Raw genomic sequence first — 16,509 nt, 5'->3', positions numbered from 1 at the left:
AGGCCATAGTTTTAAAACCATCAGTAGGCTTCCCTGATAATAAATAAAAATAATAATAAAAAAAAATTATATGCAAATCATACATACCAATAAATACACTGTGCACTGTGTAGGTTGGCAGTACAATAAAAAATAATTTAATCCAGTGTACAGTTCTAGATAGGAATTTTACAAACGTCTGAACTTTGTCCTTCTGAGATAAAGGACTCAGCCCTCCTTCAATTTGGTTTCCTATTACTGTACCATTATTATTACCATGTATGTGTCAAGTGCCAACATTTCTGAAGCGCGGTACAATGGGTGGACAGAGATCTGATCATTACATAAACAGAGTTACATCCAAATACAAATAAGGACAAACATGCTCAAACAGATACAAAATGCAATGAGGGCCCTTCCTATCACTGGTAGTGTGGTGATAATCCCTGGAATTGCATGGTAATTTAGCTGAAATACAAATGAATTGTAAGGGTGTAAGAATGACTGGTTTGGTATATTGATTGAAGTTGTATTGATTTTTCTTGAAGATAAGTTTCCAGCCATACAGGTTTTCCAATCATAAAATATTGGGAGTAGTTTACTTCTTAATGTTATAGGTCAGGATGGTCAACTCCAGACCTCCTGTTTAGGTTGTCAGGATATCTCTGCTTCAGCACAGGTGGCTCAATCAGTGGCTCAGTCAAAGACTGAGCCACTGATTGTGCCACCTGTGCTGAAGCTGGGAAGTGTGCTGAAGCTCGGCCTTATTGAGCCATGTGTGCTGAAGCTGGGACTGATTGAGCCACCTGTGCTGAAGCAGGGATATCCTGACAACCTGACCTGTTGATGGCCCTTGAGGATTACAGTTGGTCACTCCTGCGCTAGGTTAATATAGTCAGAGGCCTTATCTCTGATAGTAGATGAATGTCTCACCCAATGGCTACCAGAACACAATGCATGAAGCGCCTTGTTATCACATCAGAGATTGGTCGCCATGTGCTTATTAATGTATTACTGCCAGTAACCATCTTATTTAAACAAAAGACAAAATAGTGCCCACCACTAGAGTGGAACATTACTTGAAGCCATCAACGATCAATTTGCTTCTGAATTCTAATCTAAATCTTCTGTAACATGTTAGGGACAATATATGGTGTGTATCAGGCACTCCCAAATGCAATAGGAAGGTGTTCAAGCATAGCATAATATTACCACACCAAGAGACAATCCAAGCTGTTTAAAAAATATATATATTTTGTTTGTTTTAATATATGCAGCCTTTAATTACCTTTATTGAAAGCTAATTACCTAAGCTGCCGATTGATTCGTTGTCCTGTGATCGATCAGCAAAATCCTGCTTCCCAGGGTTCACTAAATAGCTGCCTTTCTGTTTCAAATCAATACTTCAGTCAGTGTACCTCAGCAGCTACAATGTATTGTTATATTACTAAGTTAACATTATCTAACTTAGCTAGGAACATTGGCAACAAATTATCACAAATAGGAAAGTGTTACAAAGATCTTGCACTGCTGGGGAGGTGGCTAAACCCTGCTATAGAAATCAAAGGATGCTCAGTATATTAAAACTATTTAAAAATTACATTAAGAGTTGAATTTTAAAATAAAAAAGGCAGTAAGTATTATCTAATACTACAGAACTGAGTTATTATTTTAAAAACACACACATGTAGGATATTGTTTGGATTGCTCCTTTAATTCTAATGGTGGTTGTTAAGTAATATTACTGGAAATATCCCTGCACGAATGTACAGAAACATGCAGCCAGTCACAGGATACAGATGATGATTACCATCATTATTACTCTTACTATACATATTTATTCTGTGTATTTGATTTCTTTTGTGATAAATAGTTCTGTGTTGTTTTCTACTGCAGTATTTGAAAGGACCTGAGCTTGGGAGCAAACTAAAAATCGTTGATAGATTGGACATATATCATATGAACCTAAGATTTACCCAAAATCTTCTTGTCCTAAAAACCTCCGTATCCAACAGGCCCAATACAAAGTATCAAGGGCTGAAAATACTCCCGTTTTCTCTAGGTGTGAGGTTAACACGTTTTCTAAGTTACCGTGCCACCAAAAATTATTTGCATTGTGGCTCTATATTTAAATACCGATATCCACCTAACCATGGATACCAAGGTTTTGTTAAGTGACTCATTATCTGTCACACAATCTGAGATATTTAGCATGTACTGTATCGTACGTATTTACAACTTAATGGCTATTAGAGATCACTTACTTCTTACTCCATTTCATGGGTGGAATCTAAAAAACGAGGAAAGAAGGAAAGCCTTGAAGGAAAATGACCATTTCTGCAGCCAACACACAAGTCTAGCACAAGTGGATACATGACAGTAATCTCCAGAAGAGTGGTACAAACCCTACTTACAACATTTTCACGGAAAGACTTTAGATGATATCTTGCTGAAGGTCACAGAAACAAGCAACGTCTCAGGTCCTAACTGGACTTTCATCAGGTACAAGTAATATGCAGACGCACATTTAAATAGGCCAATATTGGCGCCCAAATCGGATCCCCTGGAAGTACAATGGAAACATCGTAACCTTAATAAAATACAAAAAAATGCTTTGCTTTATCAAAGTCGGACACATAATTCAAATACTAAACAACCGCTTTGTTTTAAGCACTAATAATAATACTATAAAAGAATACGACTAACCTGTACTTGTGTGAATTGAGCCTCCAGTTCTATATAGAAGCTGGAAGTGTCATCCCCGAAACGCACGGGGGAACGCAAGCTGAGGCCAATCAGAGGATGTCACGTGGCAACAGGGAAGTCTATGGAAGCTCCCCAGTTTGTTTAAGTGCCTTGCGAATTTTATGTTTGCGCTCGCTTAATTTTTTTTAAATTATTATTATTTGTGCACATTGGCACTTTAATCATAGTATGACCCTTTTCACTTCACATTATATTGTATTATATTCCAGCGGGTGTTGGGCCGGTGATGTCCCCTGCTGCATGGGCTGATCTCCCTCTGTGTGACCTGGTGGTGTTAGGCAGTGACAGCTTGGGCATCACGCCTCCCTACCGCTGCGTTCCACCGATGTGGAGGTCATTCTGTGCTCTGCACCAGGTGACATCTTCTGATTGGCCTCAGCTTGCGTTCCGCCGTGCGTTTCACAGCTGACACTTCCAGCTTCCGTATAGCACTGGATGCTCAATTAACACAAGTACAGGTTAGTCGTACTCTTTTATAATATTATTATTATTACTTAAAACACAGCGGTTGTTTAGTGTTTGAATTATGTGTTCAACTGATATCGGAAGGAAGTATTTTATTAAGGTTAGGATGTTTTCATTGTACTTCCGGGGGGATCTGATTTTTGGTGTCAAAATATGCGCTTATTTAAATGTGCGTCTGCATGTTACTTGTACCTGATGAAAGGTCCAGTTCAGACCTGAAACGTTGATTGTTTCTGTCACCTTCAGCAATAAATCAGCTTTTCTTAAGTCTTTTCATGAAGATGTTGTAAGCAGTTTTGTACTACTGTATTCCTCTGGAGATGACTATCATGTATCCACTTTTGTTATGGGTGGAATCTCACATTGTAGATTAGTTTAATCCTAATCTTATCACATTGAACCAGTTGAGTGCTACAATATATCTATTTTTTTGTTCGTATTTTAGTACAAGTGTGGCCCTATCATGGTTACATGTCTCACACCAGTTCATAATGGCAAAAAGGCAATGCATATACTCCTTGATTATTTGCATTAAGGGAATTCAATGCTAACTCAGTTTATGCAGTGCACCGAGAATCAGACTACAGCCTTTGGGTGTAGAGAAAATGTCTTTACTTGTCATGTTGTTATGTGTTATTGTATGTCCTACACCAGATGTGGCCAACGCAAGTCCTCAAGGGCCACCAAAAGGTCAGTCTTCGACTGAGCCACAGATTGAGCCATCCATGCTGAAGTAGGTATATCCTTATAATCTGACTTGTTGGTGGCCCCTGAGGACAGGCGTTGGCCAGCCCTGGCTACATGGTGGGTTACAATTTGGTGCTATTCCTAACATACACGATCATTCTCTATTATTTTATATTTTTTAGCATGCAAACGAAAAGAACAAGAACATGGCAAAGACAGGGGAAACACACCAAAAAAGCCAAGGTTGGTCTTCACAGACGTCCAACGCAGGACTCTCCATGCAATATTCAAAGAAAATAAGCGTCCATCCAAAGAGTTACAAATAACCATTTCCCAGCAGCTGGGCCTGGAGTTGAGCACAGTCAGCAACTTCTTCATGAATGCTCGAAGGAGAAGCCTGGATAAGTGGCAGGATGAAAGCTGCTCCAGCTCCGGCAACACATCATCTTCATCAAGCACTTGTACCAAAGCATGAAGGAAAAAAATAAATAAAAACAACAAAAAAAAAAAACTAAAACCCTCGGTGGAAAAGCTTTAATACAAAGACCAGGACCTCAAAATAGCAGGTTTATACTTTAGAACTATTTGAAACCAAAATTATTTATAAGTCCAAAGAAACCAAAGACTCATTTCTCCTGTATGAATACTTTTCTTCTTAAGACATTTTCAGGAGAACGACTTGCAAAAAAAAAAAAAAAAGATAACAATGTAACAAATCCCACTGGCCTTACACCTTCACCCATCGTCATCCTCACCGTACTTTGCCGTCTGGTGGTTTGGAGCATAGTGATCTCTTGTCATTGAATGGACATTTTCTGATATGGGTCTTCATCGCCACACACTTGCCATGAAGGTGTATGGTGTATCCGTATTGTATACAAACCAGTGGTAAGGAACGTGGTCATAACTTGTCTACAGGATGCGATACAGTTTGACCAACAAGTCGTCTGAGTTTATTGGAACGGTGTGTAACTGAACTTGTGCTGTTTGAACCTAGTAGTTCCAAGACATCGAAATTGAGTTCAAACTGGTGAAGGGCACCTAGACATGTGCATTCTCTTTGTTTGTTAAGGATTGTTCAGAAAACAGAAACACAATTTCTCCCATGAAAGAAATATACCAAAGAACACATTTAGTATTGTAGTGCAGGTGTTTTATTGCAATGATTTTAATATTCCAGTGATATTTTTACATAACGTTGTATGAAGAAGTGTAGGTATAAACTATTCTAATTTCTTACTGAAAAAAAACATACAGTGTAAGTAGGACTGTTATTTGTAAGTAATCATAATAATTATAGGGATTTGTGACAACACCGTTATTTGAACGTTACAATCTATTTCTGAGAACAAATCTCTAGTTTGTGTGATATAATTGCCCACTTACCACTTTACAGTTGTATTGTACAATTTCCATTACATATCCCAAATCCCATATAGGTTTTCTTTTTGTTTTACACATTTCCCATTCATGAGTGAGGATACCCAAATGTGTAAACACATAATATTTTGGGGAAACAATGACCTGTATCTTTTTTTTATATAAAAATCGAGACACCTTATAAAAGTTTAGCTCACTCTTAAGCCTTTAAACAATATTAGCCCAAAATGCTGTGGGTCTTATTATATATTGAGCAAAGTGGCTGTTCTGGCCTTTTTCGGCCGAAAAATCCCCATTCTAGTCAATGTAGATTTTGGGTCAAAAACAGCTCAAACAGCCGCTGTGGAATATATAGCATTACTCCCATGTTTTATGCCCCTCTTTGACGGGCTCTGATGGATGCTGAACAGCTACATACATGATTGCAAGATAAGTCTGAGCAAGCCATGTCTGTAATACAGCATTATACACCACAACTACAATTATTATCATAGTAATAGCCCAGCTCTAAGAAAACAATCATTTCAAGTAAAAGTAACTTTTGGATCTCTTCCCTTACCTGATATGATATGTCCTCTTTTAACTTTCAAAGTAAGCAAATATGCAATGGTATTCTCATGTCCATGTTAACACAACATTAACTACAACTTTGTAACATTAGTCAAATAACCTACGCCGTATGGTATATCATTTTTTGACACACTGTCAAATTTAAATATTTTATTCTGTCACCAATAGGTTTACGACATTTGAACAGTACTATTTATCTTTAAATCCATATCATTCTTGGATAACATTTTCTTTTTCCAGTTGTTTCTGCGTAAGAAACCTGATCACTTCACACTTGGGCTAAGCACGTTTATACATTGCTTATTAGTTATGTTTTTAAAAGGATACATTTACAATGGAACAATATCCCAAAGATAAAATATATTGCACATTATGAGAACATAGTATATTTTAGCAGGAAAAATTAAAAAAAAAATCACCCTGTTTAATATTTTTTTGCAGTCTGAGAAAAAAAACGCTTTTCTATTTTCTATTAACGTTCAAAGTACACAGTGTTATTTAGAATGTTTTGAGATGCAAACCACCTAAAATAGTTGCTGAAACCAAAGAATCCTATCCAAAGAGCAATTATATTGGGTGGGCATCAAGTCTCAAGACACACCTACATTCAGGCATCCATAAAGCAATGCACAATGGGATAACTGATTCATACAGAATTGGGAGCCTCCTATACTCATAAAGAACACGCACCCACTTCTTTAAAAATAACCCTTCCTTTCATAAAGCAAAATAACTCTGCATCCTTCATGCCATGTAAGTGCTTAGACCACAGGGCCTCTCCCTGTCGATTGTTTTTAATTCATCCATTATTTATACCCGATGTATTACAGAATTGATCATTTCACTGTCAATTCTAACATAGATCTGTCCATGTTTCATTTATACTGTTTTAAACGCCATAAAAATAGCCAAATCAGGAGGAAACAAATAAAAGGAGTGGTTAGCTGGTTCTTCAAACAAATATTTTATCATATCAAAATATCACAACTGACTCATTCTTTATACAGCTCGGGAGGGTATACACTTTTTTTAAACTAACAATATAATGGCCCTCTCCTATACTGCAGCCCTTGCTATACCAAAGAGTCCTAGGACACATCCACTCAATTGAGCTGGAAAGGCAGGAACACAGTAGGGTCCATCTTTTCTACACACGACTGAAGGAACAAAACTATGCATTTAGCAAACAAAGAGAACGCACTTCTGCTGTTTTGTCTGACCAGTGTTTATGGTGCATTCAAATCCTATCGGAGAGGCCAGTCTGAGTTCTTTGTTCTGGCCTTCTGGTTTATTGCGGTGTGGTTAGCTTTACAATACATTTGGTACAGTAACTATTTCCTAATGCTAAGACAGAAGAAGCAAAGTTAAGAAATAGCTGCTTCCACGTGTAAAGAAAAAAAAAAAAAAAAGAAATGTGTAAAGATCTACTATTTATAGTGTGAACCAAAGACGCTACCTCACTCGATTTCCATTCGTGATTTTAATCACATTGATGATACCAAAGATTACCAAAGATTTTTTCTTTTTCTTGCACGGCCTTCGTCTGCCAAAGGCACTCGGCGACCTTACCCTGACTCCTGACCCACGACCCCTAACCTTCACTATGTGTAACCGTTTTCTTTCTCAAAGTAATTACAATTAACCCCTTCAGGGTCAGAGGTGCTCGCCTCTTTCCAATATGCTGCAAGCCCCCCTGAGACTGAAGGGGTCAAAAGCAGAGAGACCAGATGGCTCCTCATGATCATGGCCTGGCTCATCAATTCTCCTTGGTGATGGAACCCCAAGTAAATCTATTGTGTCGGGGCATAGCTGTCAAAATGTAAGGGCCACAACTAGTACGATTTGAGAGATCTTGACCAAAATGGGACATGGAAAAGGAAACCTTCAACTGTTCGATAATCTGTTGAAGTCTTTGAGACCATTGAGACCAGGAGTGAGTAAGACTGATTTCCCACCGAGCGAGGCTCACTCCTAATGTGGCCTGGACTAGGGCTACAAAACCAGGCCATGATCATCTGCCAGCCCATGGTCATCTGATGCCTTCTGTCCAAACCTAGAATAGTGCACAGAAAAACCATGAATAATACTAGGAATAAACAAAGCTTTAGGCAAATATGTTGCAAACTTTGTAAACTCATAGGACGAGTGCCTTGCTTGAACCAAAGTGTTAAACCGCCGTTGACCTCTTCTATCTCACCTTATACTCTTTGAATACCTCAGCCTCTTAGAAAGGCCACTAATTAAATAATAATAATAATAATAATAAAGGAATAATTCTTCACCGTGGTGCTTTTGCAGTGCAACCATGCAATGAACCTTTCTTTGATACCAAAGGGATTTTTTTTCCACTCTTCTAGCTGATGAACCAAAGTTGTAGTCTGTCCCGGCCTTGGCAGCATGCTCTCTCTGCACCCTGTCATCTCGCTCTGAGTACCTATTGCCTGGATGTAGGCCGTGCAGTTCTCTTACCAATTCCTCCAAATACCTCATAGTATAAGAAATCTTTAGGGTTTATGCTGTATAGAGAGTCTACGTGATAAGACAGACCTTACTAGTTTGATAACTGTTAACTTTCATTCAAAAGCTTTATAATTCTTATTTATTTTGTAGGGTTTTTTTTTTTAAATATTATTTGGGCAGAATTGCTCTGTTGCTCTGAATTAAGACCCCCCCCCCCCAACCCCCCAACCCCCCAACCCCCCAACCCCCTCCCCTGCAAGATAAAAAGGGGTTGGGTCAGGACAGGTTGCAAAGTTGAATGCAATGCAGATACAATGGCTTTGCTTTTTGTTTTAAAACAATGACACTTTGTGTTTGATATTCAATGTTCTTTTCACAGGGTAATACTAAAAAAAAAAAAACATTTTCTGATGTAATGAAACATTTATGTTCCCTCTATATGTGCTGTGAATTTTACTTTCTTTGATTTTTGCCGTCTTATTTAATCACTGCTTAATTTATGACTGTAGTAAAAAAAAAAACTGTATATAGTAGATTTGAAACAAACAAAGTGTTACAATCTTTATGTTCCACTGCTAAGATGCAATGAAGGAGAGATTAGCTTCTCTTGACTGACTGCAGGGTGTATACAGAATAATCTTAGCAGGCATTTCTATGTGTGTTTTAAACACTGCCAGATTCCTATACAGTACCTTGGACATGCTAAGTGTGTGAACCCCAGGTATTGTTATCAAACCAAAAAAAAAAATAGTCATTTTGTATTTATGTACATCTCTTGTTTTTCATTTTGTTAATTTATTTCTTAGGGGTTACTTTGCAGGTATGACCTGCACATCCAAAGAATATTCTGACGTTGTAAAAATGTTAATCAAGCACTGGCATTTGTATGAAACTTTTCTTTTGAATTGATTTTGTTTATGTAAATATAAATATGTATAATTTGCCGTACGCACGGGTATAGAAACAAGAGGGCGTTAAAACGTTGAAGACAAGCTAACTTGTATTTGGAAATTCGCTCTCCTTTATGAATAAATGGTCGTCTTAAATTGAACCAGTGGTCTACAGAGGTGTTTGGACACAAGTATTTGACTGGACCAAAAAATATGGCTGCCGTATATACCCCAAAAAGTCCCAAAGGGCAGCTGGACTGCCAAATATTACAAGCGTTGGGTATATTGGAGACAGACAACAACAAAAAAAATACCACTTTCTTAAAACAATTAAGATAAGTGGTTACATTTGTACGTCATGTCTTTTGTTCTGCCATGATTACTGGAAAATTGCAATACAGCTTTTAATGTATGTACCACCAACTATTTGATATAATAAGGAGCATTCATTTATTGTTGATTCTTGTGACACATACAAGACCCATTTAAGGTATAGTTCAAAGTGGCCGTTGGGGCAGGTTCTGGGATGGGCAGCTGAACACACGGACCGAATGACCACTTTGAACAATATAGAACAAGGCCCTTAATGATCAATTTGAAGGGACAATGACTTGGTCAGGTAACGAGAACAGGTTGCGTCAGTGTATTTGGGCACTTTTGCTATTCCGGGCTAGGGTGATCTGAAATACATTGCGGAGTAATGCTATACAGGCCTATCCAGAAGTGGAGGGATAAAAACTCAAATGTTCCATTTCAATCAGAGAAATATTGGGAGTCATAAATTGAAAAAAATTCTAGCATTACATGGGGAGGAAACAGCATCAGATTGACCCCAAAAAAATCTGAATTGACAAATACTGATGCTGTTTTTAATCTGGATCTATCATCCAACATCTACAATCAAGAACGGACACTGGAAGTGCAACATGCACTTAGAATTGACACTAAGTGCAAGTAGCTAAATTAATTTTATTGTATCCACTAATAAATACTGAGGGTCAATTCATCAAAGTCCCTCAGCTGCAAAACGGGTGGAAACAGCTAATAAGACTTATCAGATGAAAAACTCCCATTACTTTCAATGCTATTTATTGTCTTTGCTTAATCTTTTTATGCAGAAGGTTTTGCCACCGAGAGACATTTACAAATGACCCCCATGGATCTCCCGGAATTTGTGCTTCTAAAGAAAATCTCAAGATGTTTTTTCTTTGCTTTTCTCATTGTGCTTCACTTAACTTTGCAATTAGACATACACCATCTTAGCAAAGCTTATAACACAGCCCCCCATTATTATATAGGTATATATCCATTTGCCAACTGAAGAGCTACTAGGAAAATGCCCTCAAATATACAGCACTAAACAAAGAATCCCAAATGCACATCCAATATGACACATTAGTTAGTTCATTGCTATATGTTTTTTCTGTGCTTTTTCTTCTAAGTGTGGGTCATTCAGGGCCAAAGGATTGAACTAAATCAAGGGGGGTCAACACCAGTCCTCAAGCCTCCCCCAACAGGTCAGGTTCTCATGATATCCCAGCTTCAACACAGGTGGCTCAATCAGAGGCTCAGTCTTCGACTGAGCCTCTGATTGAGCCACCTGTGCTGAAGCAGGGACTGATTGAGCCACCTGTGCGGAGGCTGGGATATCCTGAAAACCTGACCTGTTGAGGGAAGGGTGGGGGGTGTGTTGAAGACTGGCGTAGAGCACCCCGGAACTAACTGACCCATACTTATGATAAGAAAAAGGAACACAGAAAAAAAACCATATAATAAACGAAATAATTTGTACTTTTGGATGTGCGTTGAGGCATCTTTGTTCATGTAACTTTGCTCCATTTCAATTTCAACTAACTAGATAAAAAGACACATTCAAATAAATGGTGTGACTGGCAAATCATGGCACACATTAATTGAAAAATTACAGCATGCACTCAACAAACTGAACTAGCTGTAACCAACTCAGAGCTACAAAAAAAAGGAACTTCTACAAACAATCTTGATTTACAGAACAGCGATTGAATCAGCAATGTTGATGTCTCTATATATTCCATACAAATTAATTGCGTTCTGTGCATCAACATATCTTTCCATGCATCAAATGTTGACGTCTGTTTTGTGCAGGAAACACACGAGATTTTGAGTCAAATGGATGATTTAATGAAATACACTGATTTGATACATTTCGTAGTTCACCAGTTAACAGTGGATAGTGCAGGTGCTGTGAAGAGTCAGATGATAACAAGTTATTTTGACAAGAAGGAAATTGATCCCTAGTTTTGACACAAACCAACTAAGAAAACAGTTTAACACAGATGTGAATAAGCACTGAGAAAATACCTTGAGAACTGCACAAAGATAACTAACTATCACATTTACTTCCATCTGTATGTTTTTATTCTATTGCATGTTGTATCCCCCAGTTTGAACCAAAGCCAAATGTTATTGGATGTGTAACTTTGAGGATCATTGATCAAAGTTGTGGTCCAAGTGGCTCAATGCGATAACAAAAGGCAAATTTGGACCAATTTTACCCTAAGGATTCTGGGATTTGTAGTCCTTGTTTTTGCTATCAGGAAAAGCTGAACTACAGACCACCGAATGGTTGGAGAAGAGAATTGAAAACCGTGTCGTTGATACTCTCCCCGAACCGTTATGAAAAAGGCTCATGAGCCGTGGTGCAATGGGGCAAAAATATGACATGGTTTTTATAACCCCTTCTGTGCCAAGGAGGACTAGAGTGTATTGCTATGCCATGCATTCCAAAGCCGCCTCGCAGAAAAAGGGCGAAGGAAATACCCCATTATGGGCAATGTGGGATTTCATTGAGCGACTAATACTCACTGTAATGGCCCTGTTGCCTATTTCATTAGCCTTACTGCACAGAACAAGCCATCATGGTCATACACCCTGCAGTGATGTGTAGAGCAGTGTTTCCCAACTCCAGTCCCCAGGGAACCCCAACAGGTCAGGTCTGAAGGATATCCCTGACCCACATGTGCTGGAGCAGGGATGCACAGTTGGCTCAGTCAAAATGACTGAGCCGCTGATTGACACACCTGTGCTGGAGCAGGGATATCCTTAAGACCTGACCTGATGGGGTTCCCGGAGGACTGGAGTTGGGAAACACTGGTATAGAGTAATTCCTGCCCATCTCATCCTGATGATCAACCATTATTGCTTCCCGATTTCTGAAAGTCTGTTTCCACGTTCAAGTTAGCTTGCTAGTTTTAGGAAGGACGCCTAAGACAATCATCCTGAGAAGAGCCGCAAAGAGACAGAATAAAAATCTTCCAAAGGTTAGGAGGAGTTCATGCTTGGAGAGGGAAGCCTAACTCTTAGAGCGCCAGACGGGGGTCACCAACGCCACTCTGGCATCCAAAGGGTTACCAGGGTTTTTGATACAAACAAAATACAACTTCACATCTTATTCCTATTATTTTCCAACTCAAATGAAAACAGTAATAGTTTATTTGTTTGCATATGCATTGTTAGGATAAATGGTGATTGTCCCTACTCCTATGCCCTTGTTAATACTATTTCTCTTTCTCTCTTAGTCCAGAGCTTCTTATGTACTTCTTGTGTGTAGCTTTAAGTGTACTGCCATAGGCATAAATCCTGGTTTGTTTATCAGTATTTCCTGTACTGCATTCAAATTTCCTTTCTTTTTTTCCTTATGACTTTCTTTCCCAGTCTGTTCTCACTTTACGCCGTGCAATATCATCTGCTGTGTTTTCTAGGCAAAAAAACAAAAAAAAAAGAGTGATGATGTCATCATGCTTTTCAGTGTTAAATTGTTCAGCGTTTATGTAGTCACAAAAATGTAGTAAATAAAATGTTGGATTTTCCAGCACTTTAAATTTAAGACATTTCTTGTCTTGTTTTGTATCTTTTAAATGCATATTGTCTTATTGAATGTGTGTGGGGGGGTTGTTTTCTCCCCAAACAGTGGAATGATTAAAATATTTCACAGTTTCCATTATGCAGATTGGTCAAAATTCCTTTTCAAATGAAATTGGTAATCATTTCGGGATGGATTAGTACTGCTTAATGTGGTAGTTTGAAGAACCTTCTGTTTTTCCAACCTGACAGTTCTGCATAATAATAATAGCTTTATTTCATATGGGAAATTTCTCCCAATGGGACTCAGTGCTTTACAATTACAGTATAGCTCACGGTATGCAGCCCATAGGAATAATTACAGACCCAACCCCTGCCCAGATGAGCTTACAATCTATGTTTTGGTGCCTGAGGCACAGGGAGATAAAGTGGCTTGCCCAAGGTCACAAGGAGCTGACACTGGGAATTGAACCAGGTCCCCCTGATTCAAACTCGGTATCGTGGTTTACAGTGTCAGTGTCTTTACTCACTCCTTCTCAATCTCTTTCACAATTGAAAGCACAGTGTATAGAGCCTTGTCATATAGCTCTGGTCTCATTGTCTATATACTACACACAGGTCTCTTCAAGTATAGTGTGCAGAGCTATCAAAAAACCTCACGTGTCCTTTCTTCAAGTCTACCCATGGACAAGAGGCCCATGAGGTCTCCAACGCTCTGTACACTACTTCTTCCTCCATGAAGAACTCTTATGTTGGTTCATTAAAAGTTATTACAACCTACAGGATATCTACACATCTCCAGACCAATGCAACTAGAACTTGCTACTGAGCTGCTAGATAAAGCAATTCACCGTTGTCCTTCCAAAGAAAAGATGTCTTCTCAAACAAAATCTCATTTCTTTTGTTAAAATGTGGGCAAGGTAAGTTTGGATATAGAAATTAAAAGTAGTCACATTCAGTAGCCACTGGAATCCCACATGGAAATCTGTCATGTAGTAATATTTCTTTTGAGGTCTACACCATCTCAGATTTGGTGGTGGAAAATATATATACAATGATGCACAGAGGCACAATTTGATACATCTCATGCCCTCCTCCTCCTGATACTCCCCAAATCACTAGCTGATGCATAATATGTTCATTGAGGATGCAATTCCCTCAACCCCCAGCACCCCGCTTCAGCAACAGAGTAATACAATGCTGGCCCAACTGGCAACAAAACAGTTAAAACATAGAAACACACACACACACCCATCCCCTTTTATATTAGAATGCTGCTGATCAACTTCCTTCTGATCAACTACTTGTGATCCAATTGCATGTAACCTACTTATTAATTGCATTGTTGTCACGTTTTCATGCTACATGTTTTTGGAGAGATACCTTCCGCAGCTAAAGTTTTCGGATGCATTATTTTAATTCATTGTAGATGTCTTCGTTAGGACATTCTATAGACAATGTCCCCCCGACTACTCAATTCCACGCTTCTGTACCAGTGCAAAGTCTACTGATCAGCGCTTGATCTTCTTTATCAAGTGTCACCACATATAATTCCCCTTCCACTGCATTAACCCTTTACTGGATCAAGGTTTAACTGGTGTGAAAATAACACAGGACGATAGGTTTAATCATCAGACTCCCAGCTGCACATCAGGTGCGTAACTGTTTAAAAAAAAAAAAACAGATTTACCAAAGTTTAAAGATCTAATGAAAAGTGAAGGTTATTTTTTAGAAGCCCGGTGCTTTTGCACCTGTACAGCTCAAGTTATGTAGAGAGAGATTTAGAAAGATCCCCCTTTGTTTTCCCTATTAGAAAAAAATATTAATGCTGGTTTCATGCACCCGTGATGTTTCAGGAACAGTTTGATACAGGTCACCCTAAACGTACATCAAACAAAAGTTTGACCTTGGATAAATGACCCCATAGTTCTGTATGCATAGCCGTAATGCTCTGTGAAAAGGAATCTTAAGGATTATGTATCATAATCCCTGATCCTAAACTAGAGCAAAAAAGCACCAGATCATCAAAATAAAAAATCCCAAAGGCAGCAAAGAGATGTATTTTATAGCTCACCCTTCTGCACAAATATTCCTGCAGTTGCACAGAAAATAAACCATAAGGAATTATAATGTGTGTTGTTTAAATCTTTTCTTATTCTTCCTATGGATTCTTCTCAACTCAAATAGATGATGTCAGTTCTGCCGACAGATTTTCTGGGGCCAAAGACTATAGTTTGACGACCGGAGCCCCCCACATCAGAGCCTTGCGATCCCACCCCCCCACCCTTTCACACTTTTTCACACCCTTTCACACCCTCGTGAGCCTCCTCCTCTATTCTCCCCCCTCTCCTCTTGTATTTTTCTAACTCTCCCTCCACTATCATTTAATTACCCCCCTCTCATTCAATCCTGCACCCTCAATCCCCCACTGGCCACACACAAACTAACCCCCCCCCCCCCATTACCCATACAATTCCCCTCCCACAATACACACACAATATTCCCCACAATAATTACCCCCCTCCCATACACACAAAATACAACACACAATATTCCCCACAATAATTACCCCCCTCCCATACACACAAAATACAACACACAAAATTCCCCACAATAATTACCCCCCTCCCATACACACAAAATACAACACACACAAAATGCAACACACACCTTTCTGGTGATCTGAGGCCACCAGGCCCCGGCTCTCCCCTGCTACTCCGGGCCTCTCTCTCCCACGCCAGGTCTCTCTTCCGCCAATGCGTGCCGGAAGCTGGGCCCGGCCAAAAGTTCAGCCCAGCTTCCAGTGTGCAGGTGGGAGAGAGAGGATTGGGGAGACCGAGGGTGGGGGAGAGAGAAGGTGGGGGAGAGAGGGGGGAGAGGGGGGCGAGAGAGGTGGCGGGGAGAGAGAGGGGAGATGGGGAGAGGGGGAGAGAGAGGGGGGAAAGGGAGAGTGGGGGGGGAGGGGGCCCACAGAAGCTAGGTTCCAACTTCCAGCACCGGCCGACCGCACCCCCCACAGCCGCCGGGCCCCGAGACAACTGTCCCGGCTCTACCTACGTGTCTGCGGCCCTGTGTAAAGTACACAAAGTAGATGTTAACTAAAGTTATGGTTAGTAAACAAAACCTATCCCAGTTTCAAATTGCAAAGCCAGTATAACCATCCTCCCACTGATCAAACCCAAAAGGTCAAAACAGCTGTCTGTGAGTAGGTTTACTGGCTATGCACTTCTTTAAACCAGGCTGTGCTGAAAAGCTGTGTAATGCGGCAGGTATAAGCTTATAGGGGTCCATGTTAAAATGGATTTGAAGCAAAAGTTGACACTGTGTGGTCATTTGCAGTCATTACCCAGAATTCCAAGCTGCAGTTTAGGCTATGAGATAACGGTGAAAAGCAGGATTGCAGACCTGTCTGAGACATGTGAATGTGCTCACAAATTATATTTTTATTTTCTGTGCAAAGTAGATGCCAACT

General features: G+C 39.5%; 1 protein-coding gene across 3 annotated transcripts in view; it reads left to right on the top strand.

Annotated features, from left to right (window-relative positions):
* The window catches only part of ONECUT1 (one cut homeobox 1), a 44,075-nt gene extending 31,013 nt beyond the window's left edge, over positions 1 to 13,062 (top strand). For all 3 annotated transcript variants that reach the window (XM_075575715.1, XM_075575717.1, XM_075575716.1), the window contains one exon: positions 4,080 to 13,062. In XM_075575715.1, coding sequence (XP_075431830.1) covers positions 4,080 to 4,372 — 293 coding nt within the window. In that variant the 3' untranslated portion in view covers positions 4,373 to 13,062. The remainder of the gene's footprint in view (positions 1 to 4,079) is intronic.
* The last annotated feature ends 3,447 nt before the right edge of the window (positions 13,063 to 16,509 follow it).

Source organism: Ascaphus truei, chromosome 18, assembly GCF_040206685.1.
Source record: "Ascaphus truei isolate aAscTru1 chromosome 18, aAscTru1.hap1, whole genome shotgun sequence".
In the NCBI taxonomy this organism is placed as follows: domain Eukaryota; kingdom Metazoa; phylum Chordata; class Amphibia; order Anura; family Ascaphidae; genus Ascaphus; species Ascaphus truei.
Note: the sequence above shows the minus strand (reverse complement) of the source record. Positions and strands in the feature narration are given on the sequence as shown.